Source organism: Hypanus sabinus, chromosome 3 (assembly GCF_030144855.1).
Source record: "Hypanus sabinus isolate sHypSab1 chromosome 3, sHypSab1.hap1, whole genome shotgun sequence".
In the NCBI taxonomy this organism is placed as follows: Eukaryota; Metazoa; Chordata; class Chondrichthyes; order Myliobatiformes; family Dasyatidae; genus Hypanus; species Hypanus sabinus.
In genome coordinates this window covers 26,145,428-26,163,909 of record NC_082708.1, presented here as the reverse complement: position 1 = coordinate 26,163,909, position 18,482 = coordinate 26,145,428, and the positions used below count along the sequence as shown (strand labels likewise).

Below are 18,482 nucleotides of genomic sequence, written 5' to 3'. Positions count from 1 at the left end.
GAGCCAGAGTGATAGGGCTGAGGACGGGGCGGTTGGTGTACAGCCAGATGCAGTGTGTAAGAACGTGAGGAAGAACAGGCAGATTACAGGGCAAAATTTCAGTGAGTGGGATGAGGTGAAGTGGGGGCAAAATCAAAGGGTGATGAATACAGGACTGAAGGTGTTATATTTGAATGCACGCAGTAAATGGAGAAAGGTAGATGGTCTTGAAGTGCAGTTAGAGATTCACAGGTATGCCATTTTGGGTGTCACTGAGATGTGGCTGAAAGAAGATCATTGTTGGGAGCTTAACATCCAAGGATACACATGGTATCAAAAGAACAGGCAGGTGGGCAGAGGACGTGGGGTGGCACTGATGGTTAAAAAAATGAAATCAAATCCTTCGAAAGAGGTGACAGGATTGGAAGATGTAGAATCCTTGTGGGTAGAGTTAAGAAACTGCAAGGGTAGAAAAACCTTGAGAGTTATATACAGTCCCTTGTACAATTACGAGGATATTAGGCAGGAACTAAGAAACGTTAATTGGGACGCTTTTTCTCTGGCAAGTCTACATCAGACGTGTGGAGGGTCTTTAAAGATAAATTGCACAGAGCACAGGAAAAACATGTTCCTGTTAGAAGGAAAAACGGGGATGGAAAGATGAGGGAACCTTGGATGTCCATCGAGGTGACGAATTTAGTTAAGAAGTAAAAGAAATGGTATAAAAAGCTTCAGAAGTCAGGAGTAAACTGAGTACATGAGTAGAAAAAGAAGCCAGAAAAGAACTAAAGAAGGGAATTAGGAATGCCAGGAAGGGCCATGAATAGTCCTTGAGGTGAATCCCAATGCATTCTATACATACAGCACATCAAGAATAAAAGGATAACTAGGGAGATGGTGGGACCACTCAAGGATAAAGGGGGGAACATTTGCTTGGATTTTGGCTGGTGGTGTAATGGCATCTGCACTGGACTTCGAGGTGGGTGGTTCTGGGTACAAATCCAGCAGGCTCCTTGCATGCTTTCTATCCATGCAACTTGGCCTTGATTTTTAAAAAACAAACAGATGAAAAGGAAACGACAAGTTTGCCACCCGATACACCATAAGGTGGATACAGAGAGTGTGACTGAGGTACTTGATGAGTACTTTCCTTCAGTCTTTACCAAGGAAAAAGATATGGAGGACCAAGAGATCAGTGCTGAGTGCATAAATAAATTAGGGCATTTAGAGGCCAAGCAGGGGGAAGTGTTGGGCCTCCTAATGGATATTAAGATGGATGTGCTTCCAGGTTATTGAAGGAGGCAAGAGATGAGATTGCTGGGCCCTTGGTCAGTCCCTTCATGTCCTCTCCAGCCACGGGTATGGTCCTGGAGGATTGGCGAGTGACTAATGTTGTACAAGGGAAAATCCTGGGAACTATAGTCTCACGTCAGTTGTAGGGAAATTGCTGGAGAAAACTCTTGGTGATAGGATATGCGAGCATTCAGAAACCCATGGCCTAATTAGGGAGAGCCTGCATGGCTTTGTGTGTGGCAGGCTATACCTTACCAACTTGGAGGTTATGTGGCAACTTTTAAAACTCTGGTTTGGGCACAGCTGGAGTATTGCATCCAGTTCTGGTTACCCCACTATAGGAAGGATGTTGAGACTTTGGAGAGGGTGCAGAAGTGATCTACCAGAAACGTACTTTTTTCCATAGATGCTGCCTAGCTGTTAAGCTCCTCCAGCATTTGATGTGCATTGCTCTGATTTCCGGCATCTGAAGATTTCCTCTTGTTTGTGATTTGATAACCAGAATTTTGGCTGGTTTGGAGGGCATGTGCTATCACGAGAGGTGAGATAAACTTGCTTTGTCTTCTCTGGAACATCGGAGGCTAAGGGGAAATCAGGTGGACATTTACAAGGTTATGAGAGGCATAGGTAATCAGTTTCCCAGGGCTGAAATGTCTAATACCAGAGGGCATGCATTGAAGGTGAGAGGGGTAGGTTCGGGGGGGATGTGAGGGTACTCGGAGACTTGGATGCCTGGAATGTGCTGTCTGGTATGATGGTAGAGGCAAATACATTAGAGGCTTTTAGAGACGTTTGGATAGACACATGGAGATAAGGAAGAGGGAGGGATATGGACTTTGTGTAGGTAGGAGGGATTAGTGTTTGGGTGTTTCTGATTTACTTTATAGCTGGTTTGGCACAACATTGTGGGCTGAATGGCCTGTTCCTGTGCTGTACTCTTCTATGATTGTTGCTGCGGCAGTAGCCAGAATGTGGGGTATAAATTTCAATGGGAAATAGAAAAGGCATGTAATAAGGGCAATGTTTCAGTAGTGATGGGGGATTTCAATATGCAGGTAGAATGGGAAAATCAGGTCAATGCTGGTGGATCCCAAGAGAGGGAATTTGTATAATGCTTACAAGATGGCTTTTTAAAGTAGCTTATAGTTGAGCCCACTAAAGGAAAGGCAATTTTGGATTGGGTCTTGTATATTGAACCAGATTTGATTAGGGAGATTAAGGTAAAGGGACCCATGGGAGGCAGTGATAATAATATTTGTAGTTTGAGATGGAGAATATAAAGTCAGATGTATTGGTGTTACAGTGGAGTAAAGGGAATTACAGAGGAATGAGAGAGGAGTGGCCAAAGTTGATTGGAAGGGGATGATGACAGAACAGCAATGCTTGGAGTTTCTGGGGGCCAACTGAAAAGGTGCTAGATAGATACATCCCAAGATAAAGAGTATTCTAAGGGGAGGGTGAGGCAACTGTGGGTGACAAGGGAAGTCAAAGGCAGCATAAGAGCAAAACAGAGGGCATATAATATCCCAAAAATTAGTGGGAAATTAGAGGATTGGGAAGTTTTTAAAAAAACCAAAAGGCAAAAAAAAACGATGAGGAGTTTTGTTTCAGATATAAAGAGTAAAAGAGAAGCAAGAGTAAATGTCAGACTGCTGGAGAAGAAGTGATGGAGAAACAAAGAAATGGCAGATAGAGTTAAATATTTTGCAGTAGTCTTCACTATGGAGGACACCAGCAGTATGCCAGAAACTTGAAATTGTCCGGAGGCAGAAGAGACTGTAGATGCTCTTGAAGCTGAAAGGTCTGTTTCAAATGAACTACACCCTAAGGTTCTGAAAGGGATAGCTGAAGAGATTGTGGAGGCATTAGTTATATAAGAGCAAGGATGTGATGCTGAGGTTTTATAACGCACTGGTCAGATGGCATTTAGATATTGTGAGCAATTTTGGGCCTCTTATCAAAAAAAGATGTGCTGACATTGGAGAGAGTCCAGAAGAGGCTCATGAGAATTATTCGAGGAATGCATGGGTTGATGTATGAGGAGCTTTACATGTCTCTGGGCTTGTGCTTGCTAAAGTTTAGAAAAATGAAAGGGGGATCTCTTTGAAACCAATTGACGGAGTGAATGTGGAGAGGATGTTTCCTGCAGGTGGTGAGTCTCGGGCCAGAGGGCACAGCCTCAGAATAGAGGGCTGCCTTTTAGGATAGAAATGAGAAGGAATTTCCTTAGCCAGAGGTTGGGGAATCTGTGGAATTCATTGTCCCGGCGGCTATGGAGGCAAGTCATTGAGTATATACAAAGCAGAGGCTGACAGGTTCTTGGTTAGTCAGTGTCAAAGGTTTTGGGGAAAAGGTAAGAGAAACATCCTGATCAAAAAGGCGCAATAGCATCTTTATTTCTTGAGGAGCATCAAGAAAGCTCACCTTTGTCCCAGGATACTCACCGACTTTTACTGCTGTACCATTGAGAGCCTACTCACCAACTGCATCTCAGTGTGGTATGGCAATTGTCCCAAAGCACTCCAGCGGGTGGTGAAAACTGCCCAGAGGATTATCGGCAGCCAATTGCCCACTATTGAGAACATCCACCATAAACGCTGCCTGGGCAGGGCGAAAAGCTTTATCAAGAATGCACCTCACCCTAACCATGGACTTTTTACTCTCCTCCTATAGTAGGCACTATAGGAGCCTCCGCTCCCACACCAGCAGGCACAGGAAGAGCTTCTTCCCTGAGGCTGTGACCCTGCTGAACCTCACATCATAGCGCTAAGCAGTATTGCACCCATATTGTACTGTCTCAGTACTTTTATATTTGTGTGCTGTAGCACTTACTTTTTATTTGCAGTTATTTTGTAAATAACACTATTGTTTGCATTTTTGGTTAGATGCTAACTGCATTTCATTGGCTTTGTATCTGTACTCGGCACAATGACAATAAAGTTGAATCTAATCTAAAAAGAATGGGGTTGTGTAGGATAATAAATCAGCCATAATGGAATGGCAGAGCAGACTCAATGGGCCGAGTGGTCTGATTCTGTTCCCATGTCTTATGGTTCTATCATAAATTAATAAAACCATTCCTATGTTTGGTATGAGTCTGGAAGAATAACTTCTGAACATTGTAGTCAAAAGATCGTAATGAATAATTCATTTGCAAAGATAATGTTTTGCAAGTTAATTTAATTTACTAAAAGCATTTTCAAAATTTTAACTTGACTTTTCTGGAGGCTTGTGCACTATAGTCATGAGAGACCCTTTAACTGTTTGTTTCATAGTTGGCATTTAAATCACAATATTGTTTTTCAAAGTATACTTTACGAGTGGCAATTGGCACTTCAGTAACTGTGCAAGCCAGTTTAATATGTGTAGGTAAGTACAAGTAGTTCAGGATGGAGCGGAACAAAACTGGCCAAGGTTAGAACATGCTGCACGGGTGGCAGGCTTTGTTATTTAGAAGGATTTGAACAAACGGATTTAAATACCTTTCATCCACATTGATTCTGCGGCACCTCCATTGAACTCTCACTGATTCAGATTATTTCACAAGGTCAGTATTTCTTCTGCGTCGTCACTGAACGCATTCGGTTCATGATTTCACCAGCATTATTGTCTGTGTGAGAACAAAAGTGATTGGCGTATGTGATGCACGGAAGTATGAAGGGACATAAAATTAATTCTCAATCTGTTACTTCTGTTCCAGTATCGATTTAACCTGATTTTTCATCTCCTTCATCAACAAACATTGTCAACTGTCTCACTTGCATGGCTTAGTTCCCCCTTGATAGCACTGAAATCTCTTTATTAAAACAAATGCATTATTTTCAAAAACACCCCCTTCCCCATTCTCCTTTCTGGCTCGACCTCCTATAGATATCTACTTATCATCTTCAATGGTGTAAAGCAATCTTTTGTAAGCGTTCCACCAGCATTTTGTATGTGTTGCTTGAATCTCCAGTATCTGCAGATTTCCTCGTGTTATTCAGTGTTAGAGCAGCGCTAGAGAACGATTTGTTTAGCTCAAACAGTCTGTGCTGTCTAAAGGGAGAACAAGAAACACCAAAGGTTTGGTTTAAATTTATTTAGTTTGTAATATTGTCCAAGCATTTTCCTAGCTGCCTTGACAGGAGCATTGGATGCAATGGTTGTTGGATCTATCACAGTTGCATGTGGACAGTTACTGCATAAAAACCTTTATAACCTATCAATGTTTATATTCCATCTGGGTAGCCTCCTGTCTGACAGCATGAATGTGAATTTCTCTAACTTACAGTAATTTCTTCACCCTTTCCCTTCTCTTTTTTCCATTCCACCGTCTGGCTCCACTCTTACCTATTCTCTTCTCCATATATGCCTGTCATCTCTGTCTGGTGCCCTTCCTCCTTTTCTTTCTCCCATGGTCCACTCTCCTCTCCTATCAAGTTCCTCCTCTTTCAGTCCTGTACCTTTTCCACTTAATCACGTGCCAGCTTCTCACTTCATACCCCGCCTACCCTCACTTGGCTACCCCATTCAACTCCCTGCTGGTACTCCTTCCCCCTCCCGTTCAATTTCTTTTTCTGGCTTCAATCCCTCCTCCAACATCTTCCTATCCAGTCTGATGAAGATTCTCAGCCCAAAACGTCGTCTGTTTATTCCTTTCCATAGATACTGCTAATCTGCTGAGTTCCTCCAGCATTTTGTGTGTTGCTCTGGATTTCCAGCACCTGCAGAATCTCTTGCGTTTGAATATCAATGCTATACTGTTCATTATTTTTTCAATATTTACCAAGGCAATTCCAATGGTGCTGAAAGACTGGTTGTGCATGTGTCACACTAATGCAGATTTTAAACCCATGAATCTGTCACTATAATTTTCATTAATTAGGTTAAGATTTTAACTACAGAGCTGATCTGCCAGTTAGTATTTTGCTTGAGTTTTGTTCCTTGCTTTCTGCATCTGAATGTCTTATCTGGACTTGTTCCAGTGTTAGTCGTTGTTTCTTTATCTGTCATAGTCTTATTACAGCAGAGATGCATCAGTAGTAATTTGTCAGCTTTACCTGAAGGAGTGAATTTATTTTCCATTATTCTGTTGAAATAAGCTTTCAGACGTTTGTTGCATATTTACTGGTGTTGTTAAAATAGTTTGTTTGCTAGACTGTAGGCTGTAGGCTGTCCGTCCTGTAGGCTGCCACTTTTTAATGTAAACAGACAAATCTATTGGTTCTTTGTCTAGAAATATACATTTGCTGCATCCAAAGCCAATAATGTTTTTAATCTGATTATTCCCATTAAGCTTCATACATTTTAATTTAAAGTCGGATATCTCTTCAGCTGGTTGATCAATCTGATGCAGAGAACATGGCCCACTGACATATTTTATGTCTATGTTTCCTGCTCATTGCTACTATGAATTTCTTCTGTTCGAAATCTGACAGCCATAATGTTTTATTTCCTTGCAAAGAAACAGTGCTGAATGTAAAGTAGGTAATATGTTCATCTATTTGAAGTACTCTCTCATTCATTTGCCTATATTTACAGAGATACAGGCACACACTGCAAACTATTATGTGACATTCCAACAATACAATAGATTAATTTTTCCCTATCTACTAGTGTTCCGTGTCTTCCACTGTATAAACTGCACAACCTCCAGCACTCTGCATACTGTTTTCCCACGGCATGCATGTCTGAGGGTGGTTTTCTTTACTTGCTTCTCTGTCTCTGCCTTCATTTAAGTTTTCCTTTCCTTCTTACAATATGCATAGAAATATGCATGTTTCAAATATCAGTGCTCTCTTCCTATATAACACCCAACACACCACCCCCACTCTGTGCACCTCTCCCCTCCTCTCATTGCTCATTCTCTCATGACCCAGTTACCCAGAATAAATAGTACACTTAATAAATCTGTGCTTATGCATTGAACATTTGATGTTCACCAGGTCATGGGTGAGGTTTGCTGTGCTTTTGATTTGTTTTCATTACCTTTAGAGCATAGAACATAAAACAGTACAGCACAGAACAGGCCCTTCAGCCCATGATGTTGTGCTATCCATTTAACTTGCTCTAAGACAGTGGTCCCCAACCACCGGGTCGCAAAGCATGCGCTACCATGCCGCGAGGAAACGATATGATTTAACGATATGACACGATATAAGTCAGCTGCACCTTTCCTCATTCCCTGTTGTGCCCACTGTTAAATTTGAACGCATGTGAGGTCTTATATATGAGAGGTCTCACTTTATGTCTTATATATCAATGGTCACTTATTTCTGATTTTTAAATAGGTAGAAATCTTCACTACAATTTAAATAGGTCCCAGTTGTGCTCTGAATGTGGAAAGTAGGATTAGGCTTCTTCTGTTAGAATAGATACAATGGTCTGAATGGCTTTTTCAGGATCTCTGTTGGTGTGTGATGTAACCAATTCTGGGACCCAAACTCGAAGTTCAAAGTAAATTTATTATCAAACTACTTGTATGTTACCACCTACTTCTTTGAGATTCATTTTCTTGCAGATATTTACAAGACAATAAAGAAATACAATAGAATTTATGAAAATCTGTACATAAATACTGTAGGGGCAGCACGGTAGCGTAGAAGTTAGTGTAACACCATTACAGTGCCAGTGACTCGGGTTCAATTCCCACCACCGTCTAAGAAGTTTGTACATTCACCCTGAGACTGCGTGGGTTTCCTCTAGGTGCTCAAGTTTCTACCCAGATTTCAAAGATGTACAAGGCATTAGGTTCATTGGTCCCATGGGTATAATTGGGTGGTGTGGCCTCGTTTGGCCAGAAGGGCCTGTTACTGGGTTGTATCTCTAAATAAAATATACATGTTTGTAGTTATGTACTTATACACATTTTATTCGATATCTGCCCTTTAACCTCTAACTATATTCCTATCTAATTCTTTATAATTGTTGAATGTTATTGTTTTCACTCTGACCAGCACACCACAGTAAATTCCTAATACATGTAGATGTGTTTGGTGAATAAAGTTGATGCTTGATAAATAAAGACTGTCAAACAACCAGTAAGCAAAAGAAGACAAATTGTGCAAAAAAATGAGAACATGAGTTATAAAGTATTTGAAAGTGAGTCTCTAGGTATGGAATCAGCTCAGAGCTAAGGTGAGTGAAGTTATCCAAGATGGGTCAGGAGCCAGATGGTTGTAGAGCAATAACTGCTCCTGAACCCGTTGGTGTGGGATGTGAGGCTCCTACCTGATGGTGGTTGTAGCAGGAAGAGAGCATCGCCTGGATGGGGGAGTGGAGGGTCTACAATGTTGGATGCCACTTTTTTCTGGCAGCGCTCCTTGTAAATGCAGTCAGTGATGAGGAAGACTTGGCCTGTGCTGCACTCGGATGTATGCACCACCTTCTGTTCCTGGGCATTGATGTTTCCATATGAAGATGGAATGTAACCAAACTTAAGGAAGAACAGCAGGTTCTTGGGGATGTGAGATTATTACTGAATGGAGGTATGGTGGCCCTCAGCAAGGAATTATTCTCCTTCAAGCAAATAAGGTTATAAAGAAATTTGACAGAATATTCATAATTTTTTGGGGAGGAGTTGAGATGGATGGCATGAGGGCTTGGAGAAATTGTTAAAAGGATAGAGGAACTATTTCCATGGGCAGATAGATCAAATACATTGATTTAAGGTAAAGACAGAACGAAGCATGGTTTCTTTTTTAAAGTTCAAAGTAAATTTTATTGTCAGAGTATATATGTTGCCACATAAAACCATGAGATTCCTTTTCCTGTGCGAATACTCAGCGAATGTATAGAATAGTAGCTATAACAGAATCAGTGAAAGATCAAGTAGAGTGCAGAAGATAATGAACTGTGCAAATGCAAATATAACTAATTAGCAATAAATAATGAGAACATGAAAGAACAAGATAGAGTCCTTCTAGTGATATCGTTGGTTGTTGGAACATCTCAATGGATGGGCAAGTGAGTGTAGTTATCCCCATTTGTACATGAGGCTAACGTTTGAGGGGTAGTAACTCTTCTTGAACCTGGTGGTGCAAATCTTGATGCTCTTGTACTTTCTACCTGATGGCAGCAGCAAGAAAATAGCATGGCCTGGGCAGCGAGGATCTTTGATGATGAATGCTGTTTTTGTACAACAGCACTTGAAGTAGATGTATTCAATGGTTGATGGCTTTACCCATGATGTACTGGACTGAATCCACTACCTTTTGTAGAATTTTCCTTTCAAAGACTTTGGCCATAATGCAGCCAGTCGATACACTCTTCACTACACACCCATATAGAAGTATGTCTAAATTTTTGATATCATGCCAGATCTCTGCAGGCTACTAAAAAAGTAGAGGCACTGCCATGCTTTCTTCACAATTGCATTTACATGCTGGGTCCAGGACAGGTCCTCTGAAATAGGAGCACCCAGGAATTTAAAGTTGCTAACCCACTGCACCTCCAATCACCTCTGATGAGGACTTACTCATGGACCTCTGGTTTCCCTCTCCTGAAGTCTGCAACCAGTTCCTTAGCCTTACTGTCATTGAGTGAGAGGTTGTTGTTATGACACCACTCAGACAAATTTTCAATCTCCCTCCTGTACGCTGATTCATCAACTCCTTTGATATGGCCCACAACAGTGGTGTCATCAGCAAACTTAAACATAGTGCTGTGCTGGGGCTGTGCCTAGCCTCTCAGTCATTGGTATAAAGCGAGTGGAGCAGGGCGCTAAGCTCAAAGCCTTGTAGTGCTCCTGCGCTGATGGAGATCATGGAGGAGATGTTTTTGCCAATCTGAACTGGCTGGGGTTTGCAAGTGAGGAAATCCACGACCCAATTGCACAAGGAGGTATTTTAGAGTTTATTGATTAGTTTTGAGGGGATGATGGTATTAAATGCTGTAATCAATAAAGGGCATCATGATGTATTCATCTTTGCTGTTCAGATGTCCAAGGTTTTGTGAAGAACTAATGAGATGGCATCTGCTGTGGACCTGTTGCTCTGGTAGGCAAATTGGAGCAGATCGAAATCGAGCTTCAGGCAGGACCTGATATGTTTCATCACCAGCCTCTCAAAACAGTTCATCACTGTGGATGCAAGTGCAACTGGGCAATAGGCATTGAGGCAGATCACCACTTGAGCACCGGTATAATTGAAGCCTGCTTAAAGCAGGTAGATACCAGACACTACTGAAGTGAGAGGTTGAAGATATCGGTGAATATACCAGCCAGTTGGTCAGCACAGGTCTTTTTTACATGGCCAGGTATCCCATCTGGTCTGGGTGCTTTCCTTCGATTCACTCTCCTGAAGGCAACCTGCATGTCAGCTTCAGATACTAACATCAAAGGATTGTCAGGAGATGTGGGGGTCTGCAATGTTTTTTCCAGGTTCTTACAGTCAAAGCGAGCATTGAAGGCATTGGGCTCAACTGGAAGTGAAGCTCTGCTGTACCCCACATTGCTTGATTTAACTTTGTAAGAGGTGTTGGCATTCAAACCCTAGCACAGCTGGTGAGCATCCATTGTCGATTCCACTTTGGTCTAGAATCTTCAATTCGTCCATGTGATGGCTTCTTGCACCTCTTGCAGCATTCTTGGTCTTCAGACCTGAATACATCTGATCTATCTCTGATCAGCAAATCTCCGATCTCATGTGGTTCATCATGGTTACCGCAGAAGAGATGCATAAAATTAATGGAAACAGATTTGACAGTAACTTTCAAAATTTCTACTTAAAAAAGTGAAAGTTTTGCAGTGCTACTCGAAGGAATAAAAGGGCGTGGTTAATTGTGAAAGACGCTGCAAAGTTTTAATTGAGCAAATGATGACCTCAAATGCCGTCAGATTCTGTAGCTCTAACTAAATTCACTTAATATTGAGGCAAACCACTGTGTAACTACATTATCACTTATTTGACAACTTAACTTGCATGAGTACAAGATAAAGGTAGCATCTGCTGTTATGTCATTGCTCGACACCAGAGGAACCATATCAGAAGAAATTAAGGATGTGGTGTTTTTTATGGCAATGATGATCATCTTCCAGTTCTTTGTAGTTATACAGATCTTTATCAAGTCTTTAGTCACCTTAAGACCATAAGCCATAAAAGCAGATTTAGGCCATTCAGCCCATCAAGTCTGCTCCACCATTCCATCATGGCTGATTTATTGTTCCTCTCAGCCTATTTCCGTCTTCTCCACATAATCTTTGATGCCCTTACTAATCAAGAACTTGACAACCTCTGCTTTAGATACGCAATTACAAGGCCTCCACAACTGTCTGTGACAGTGAATTCAATAACTTTACCATCCTTTGATTAAACAAATTCCTCCTCATTTCTGTTCTAAAGGGACGTTCTTCTATTCTGAGGCTGTGTCCTCTGGTTCTGCAATCCCCCACTATAGGAAGCAAACTCTCCACATCCGCTCTGTGTAGGCCTTTCAATATTTGATAGGTTTCAATTAAATCCTCCATCATTACTTTTATCTCCAGTGAGTACAAGCCTAGAACCATCAAACGCTCCTTGTGCATTAACCCTTTCATTCCCAGGATCATTCTTGTGAAACTCCTCTGGACTCTCTCCAATGCCAGCACACCTGTACTTGGACAAGGGGCCCAAAACTACTCACAATTCTCCAAGTGTGGTCTGACCAGCTAGTGGTTCTGAAATGCCACTCACATTGAACTTAATGAATGTGTGCGCCAGCTCATGTATATCAGTCAACCACAGGAATGGTTGGGCAGGTTAATACTTTATGAGGCATTAATTATTTTAGTAAGTCCTCTTTATGTCAGACCTCTCATCCTGCACAGGCCCCTCACTGCATGTAAATCATCAAAATGTGAAAGCAAACAGACTTTTGGTTATACGTTAAGCAGTTCAGGATGAATGGCACCATAATCTTCCATCTGGCCTCTTTCCCATTCAGATGCAAATTGCAATGATCCTGTTTAATCTCAAAATCAAAATAAAGTTTATTATCAATGCATGTATACTGTATGTTACCATATGCTACCTTAAGATTCATTTTCTTCTACAGAAAAATTAAGAAATACGGTAGAATTTATGAAAAATATGCATATAGACTGACAAACAACCGTTGTGCATTCAGTGTCACTTTTCTGCATATGCTGTTGTAATGCATTGTTGTTTGAGTTAACTGTTGCCTTCCTATCAGCATGAACCAGTCTGGTCTTTCTCTTACCAGAATGGCTACTCACTGGATGTTTTTTTGTTTTTTGCACCATTCTCTGTAAACTGTGGAGATGTGTGTTAAAATCCCAGGAGATCAGCAGTTTCTGAGATCCTCAAACCACCCTGTCTGGCACCAACAAATTTGCCACGGTCAAAGTCACTTATATCATTTTTCTTTTCCATTGTGATGTTTGGTTTGAACAACACCTGAGCCTCTTGAGCAAGTCTGCATGCTTTAAAGCATTGAGTTGCTACCACGTGATTGGCTGATTAGATATTTGCATAATAGGTATAGGTGTACCTAATAAAGTGGCCACTGAGTGTATATCAGGCCAACTATTAAGCCTGATATACATGCTAAGAATGTTTTATTTCTGAAAAAGATCAGGATTGTCAAAAGTAGGACCTGGAAGTTTGAAGTAAGGTAATGGTGCTCCAGGGGCATGGTTGTGGTAATATCTGTGAAGAGAAGTAGGGAATGCTCTCCATTGTCAACGGGGCACGAGTTTGTCTGAGAACTATAAACTGAAGTGTAGATATAAAATTGTAAACCTGATTAATGCAATAGCATGCATTATCTCAGGTTTGCTGGTAAAGTCCTAGTTGTTAATGGTATGCAAAAGAGAATTAGATGAAGATAGGAAGAATAAAACTACCAAAGACTTCTTTTAAATAGGGTTCACGGTTCTGGTTCCAGTGTGGTACTGGTCTTTGCACACTCACCACACACTAAATGGTGATGGTGTGTGATGATGTTTCCCTCATCCTAGCCCTTGGCATCCATTACCAAAAGCTTTTATTTTAATATACAAAGATTTAGTAAGCTAGTTAGAGTCAGAGAAAACTACAGCGAAGAAATAGGCCCGTCAGCACATCCAGTCCATGTTGAGCCATTTAAATTGCCTGGTCCCATCGACCTGCACCCCTCCCATCCATATACTGTAACTATCCAAAATTCTCTTAGGCGTTGAAATCAGGTCACCTACACTGGCAACACATTCCACATTCTCATCACCCTCTAAGCAAAGAAGTCTCCCCACGTTCCCCTCAAGCATTTCACCTTTCACCCTTAACTCATGATGTCTAGTTGGAGTCTCATCAAGTGGGAAAAACCTGCTTGCATTTACCCTATCTATATCCCTCATAATTCTGTGTATATCTATCAAATCTCCCCTCCACCAGGGAGATCCCCTGTTCCAGGGAATAAAGTTCTAACCTATTCAATCTTTCCTTATAACTCAGATCCTCCAGTCCATGTTAAATTTCTCTTTACTCTTTCAACCTTATTTACATCTTTCCTGTAAGCAGGTGACCAAAACTGCCCACAATACTCCAAATTAGACCTCAGCAACATCTTGTACAACTTCAACCTACCATCCCAACTCCTGTACTCAATACTTTGATCTATGAAGGCGATGTAACAAGCCTGTGTACCTGTGGTGCCACTTTCAATGAATTATGGGCTTGTATTCCCAGATCGTTCCGTCCTCCCACACTCCTCCGTGCCCTGCCGCTCACAGTGTACTGTGATTGATTTTTAATTCATTGACTATAATGCTGTTTGGTATTTATTTGTTAAATAGAACAATCCATTTGCTTTATTTTAGAAATCGTGCTAGCATTAACGGTAGCTTCTTTTAGTCAGCATAGATAGGACCTTCTGTGTCGTAGCCATTCAATGTTCCCACAACTAAACTGCCTCGCTATTACATTTTATAAATAATGGAATGAGTCAGTTATCATACTGTTTACAAATTGAAAAATGTTTGTCATATATTTCCCTAATGATTCCAAATTGTGAATAAAACATTCCAGAAGGCTAAGATGTTTATAACAGTAAGTTGCATCTCTTCTCCAAAACAGCATTAACATTGATGATAAATAATGGTTGTCAATATTAGAACATTACTTCACTATCGGTCTTGCTAAAGTAATCTAAATCATTATGAATGTACAAGGATTGTCCTGAACAGCAGCAGCAATTATATGATGTAGTAGTTCTTAATGTCTGGCCTTGTAATCAGCTTTTCTTTCTTCGTGTTTTCCACATAACACTGTAGAAAACACAGCTTCAAATATCTGAAAGTGCATTCAGAGGAAGTAATTGAAAATATGTCCAAGTATTATATTAGCTCTGAGCAGAGTGCGTTTAAAAAATCCAATTTGTTTTGATATTGGAATATAAAGGGGCAGCACAGCCATGTCGAGGTTCGCATAGCACAGTTGCAGTGCCGGAAATCCGGGTTCATTGCTGCCAGTGTGTGTACGTTCTCTCCGTAACTGTGCGGGTTTCGTCTGGATGTGCTGATTTCCTCCCACATCCCAGGTGCTTACGGGTTGGTCACGTGGCTGTAATCGGGTGGCCCAGGCTCTTTGGGCCAGGATGGCTTGTTACCATGCTGTATCTCTAAGTAGGATAAAGTATCACAGCCTTTTCTGTAACTATTGGTCGTTATTGGATTGGCAATAAACAATCATAGATCTGCAGGTTTTATGGAGACTCTTCAAAAGAGAAGAAAGGGGGTGATGAAGTTCAGAATGAGAATTCCTGCTCTCAAAAACAAAACACAGGCCGGTGGGAGCACGGCTGCGACCTGAGGGAAGTGGGGACATGGAGGAGGCCAAGATAAGTCTGTCCACACACTATAGAGCTGGTGCAGGCAGTTTGGAAATTGATCGGAAGAGTTTTTGAATACTTGGAATGCATGAAAGTATTGGTGTGGAAAGGAGGCACATCTCCTTTGAGCATGGCTCCAGTGAAACAGCTGGATGTGAGGGGTATTGTGCTTTATTGCTGTAATCTTACTCACAGCTCCCGAGATCAGAAGAAATGCATTCAGATCTTTTTGTCAGAAATAACCCGAAAATAAGATACTTATTTATTTATTCTATAGAACATAACAGCACAGTACAAGCCCTTTGGCCCCAAATATTGTGGCAACCTTTTAACCTCCCCTGAGGTCAATCTAATTCCTTCCCTCCCACATACCCCTCTATTTTTCTATCATCTCTTACATGTTCCTTCTACTATTACACCTGGCAATGCATTTCATGCAACTGCCACTGTCCGTGTGTAAGTCACCTCTCCTTCTCCTTCGCTCCAAAGAGAAAGACCCTATTTCGCTCAACCTACCCTCCTACATCATGCTCTGTTGTTTAGGCATCATCCTGGTAAATCTCCCTAAAACTTCCACATCCTTCCTATAATGAGAGGGTCAGAATGGACACGATACTCCCAGTGTAGTCTGACCAGTTTTATAGCCACAGCATTACCCTGCAGCTTTTGAACCCAATCTCCCATCTAATTAAGGCCAACGCCTTCTTAACCACCTTATCAACTTGCATGGTAATTTTGATGGATCTATGGATGTGGACTCCAAGATCCCTCTGTTCATCCCTCTGTTTCTCCACACTGCTAAGAATCTTGCCATTAACCCTGCACTTTGCCTTCAAGTTTGAATTATGTTTTGTAACTCAACGCTTTGGAAGGCAAATTGCATTGAGTCAGTAAGTAATTTTGTTCAGGCAGGTCAATGTTTAATGAAATTTAGTAGCTGTGATATTTCCTCTGAGGTTCTTTTTGACAATTAAGTGTTTTATCACTTGTGTTTCCTTCCCATTGGTTCACAGAAAAACTAAATGCCTACCAGCATGAGTTCCGTGCTCTGAGAGAGCGTCTTCGTGTGGCTGAGCATCGAGCTTTGCAGCGTTCTTCTGAACTAAATGCTGTGCTGGAGCAGTTCAAAAGGATAGTGGCTTCATCAAATGGCAGCAAAGAGGCTTTGAACAATTTCTCAGGTAATTCTTATTTGGGATGTGAATCGGATTAGTGTTCTTTTATTCCCACACAGCAATAAACTGTAACATTGACCCCCAACCAAAACTGAAAAGTGAAATTATATTAGATTGATTGCTGTCATTAAAAGCTTGATGGTTTAAGCCGATTAAAATAAGAGGCTTTAATGTAGCGCTTCAATTGCAGTTTTAAGATGGACTCAAATGTACTCTCCTTCCACTATGTTACATATTGCCCAACTCTCAGTGACTTGCTCTCCAACTCATGAACATAGAACTTTACAGCACGATGGCCCACGATGTTGTGTTAACCTTTTAACATACTGTAAGATCACATTTCCTTCTCATAGCTTTCTATTCTTCTATCGTTCATGTCGATCTAAGAGTGCCTTAAATGTCTCCAACGCATCTACATCTACCACCACTCCTGGCAGCTCATTCCACACAGACTCTGTGTACACACAAAAAAAAACTTGTCTTTGATATCCTTGCCAAGGGCATTCTTTGACTGGAAAATTGTGAGAGCAGTCTTAGATAATTGCCAAGTTGAATTGCTTTGCATCCTTGGGGCAAGTATTTGCCTGCCATTTGATTTTATGCATGACAAAGAGTTCCTCTATTCATTGTTTTACACTCGTGTATTATGCAAATATGAACAGAAAAGGAGCCGAGAATCCAGGGGCTGTCATTGCACTAGTCACCATCTGTAGAATGTATGGTCATCAGTTCAATGTGTAAGGGGTCAAAAAAAGCAGGAAGAAACACAACACATGAGACTCTGCTGCTGGAAATCTTGAGCAAGACACAAAAGATGCTGGAGGAACCCGACAGGCCAGACAGCATCTATGGAAAGGAATAAAGAGTCAATGTTTTGGGCCAAGACTCTTCATCAAGACTCGGCCTTCCTCCAGAACCTTGTAGGAAGAAAGGAAATAAAGAAAGAAGAAAAAATAATTCTGGACTTTTAGCGAAAATAAGGAGATCTATTTGACATTATCAGGCAATTTTCACGATATTCCAATGTTAACTATACATGGTAAATGTTCAAAACTTTTTCCTTCCAATGTCAAGTTTAGAGCAGATCATTGGACAACATGCCTTCCATTTCAAGTGGCCATAGTCAACTCTTAGTTCAAAGTAACTTGTACAACCCTGAGATTCATTTTCTAGCAGGCAAACTCAATAAATCCTTACAGATTCAATGAAAGACTGCACCAACAGGATGTTCAACCAAAAGACGACAAACTGCACATACAAAAAGAAAGAAATAGTAATAATAAATAAGCAACGAATATCAAGGGCAAGAAATGAAGAGTCCCTGAAAGTGAGTCAGTAGGTTGTGGGAACATTTCATTAATGGTGCAAGTGAAGTTGAATGAAGTTATCCTGTTTGATTAAAGAGATTGATGGTTGAGGGGTAGTAACTGTTCCTGAACCTGATCGTGTGAGTCCTGAGGATCCTGTACTTTTTTTTTCCTGATGGAGTTTTCCTTAGCAGACTCTGGAGTGGTGGTGCACTGTTCTACTATGCAGTAACACCTGCACAAATATAACCTTCATGGAAGAGTCATCAGAAGAAAACCTTTCCTGCGTCCTCACCACAAAATTCAGCGTCAGAAGTTTGCAAAGTAACATCTAAACAAGCCTGATGCATTTTGGAAACAAGTCCTGTGGACTGATGAAGTTAAAATAGAACTTTTTGGCTGCAATGAGCAGAAGTATGTTTGGAGAAAAAAGGGTGCAGAATTTCATGAAAAGAATACTTCTCCAACTGTTAAGCACAGGGGTGGATCGATCATGCTTTGAACTAGTGTTGCAGCCAGTGGCACGGGGAACATTTCACTGGTAGAGGGAAGAATGAATTCAACTAAATACCAGAAAATTCTGGAAGCAAACATCACACTGTAAAAAAAAAGCTGAAGATGAAAAGAAGATGGCTTCTACAACAGGATAATAATCCTAAACACACCTCAAAATCCACATTGGACTACCTCAAGAGGAGCAAGCTGAAGGTTTTGCCATGGCCCTCACAGTCCCCCAGCCCAAACATCAACGAAAATCTGTGGATAGACCTCAAAAAAGCAGTGCATGCAAGACAGCCTAAAGAATTTCACAGAACTAGAAGCTTTCTGTAAGGAAGAATGGGCAAACATCCCCCAAAGAAGAATTGAAAGACTCTTAGCTGGCTACAGAAAGCATTTACAAACTGTAATACTTGCCAAAGGGGGTGTTACTAAGTACTAACTATGC

The 18,482-nt window shown here is 41.1% G+C and overlaps 1 protein-coding gene across 2 annotated transcripts in view; it reads left to right on the top strand.

Annotated features, from left to right (window-relative positions):
• Window positions 1-18,482, top strand: part of mgat4a (alpha-1,3-mannosyl-glycoprotein 4-beta-N-acetylglucosaminyltransferase A) — a 293,401-nt gene that overhangs the window by 146,360 nt on the left and 128,559 nt on the right. For both annotated transcript variants that reach the window (XM_059963900.1, XM_059963901.1), the window contains exon 2: window positions 16,068-16,235. In XM_059963900.1, the coding sequence (XP_059819883.1) occupies window positions 16,068-16,235 (168 nt within the window). The remainder of the gene's footprint in view (window positions 1-16,067; window positions 16,236-18,482) is intronic.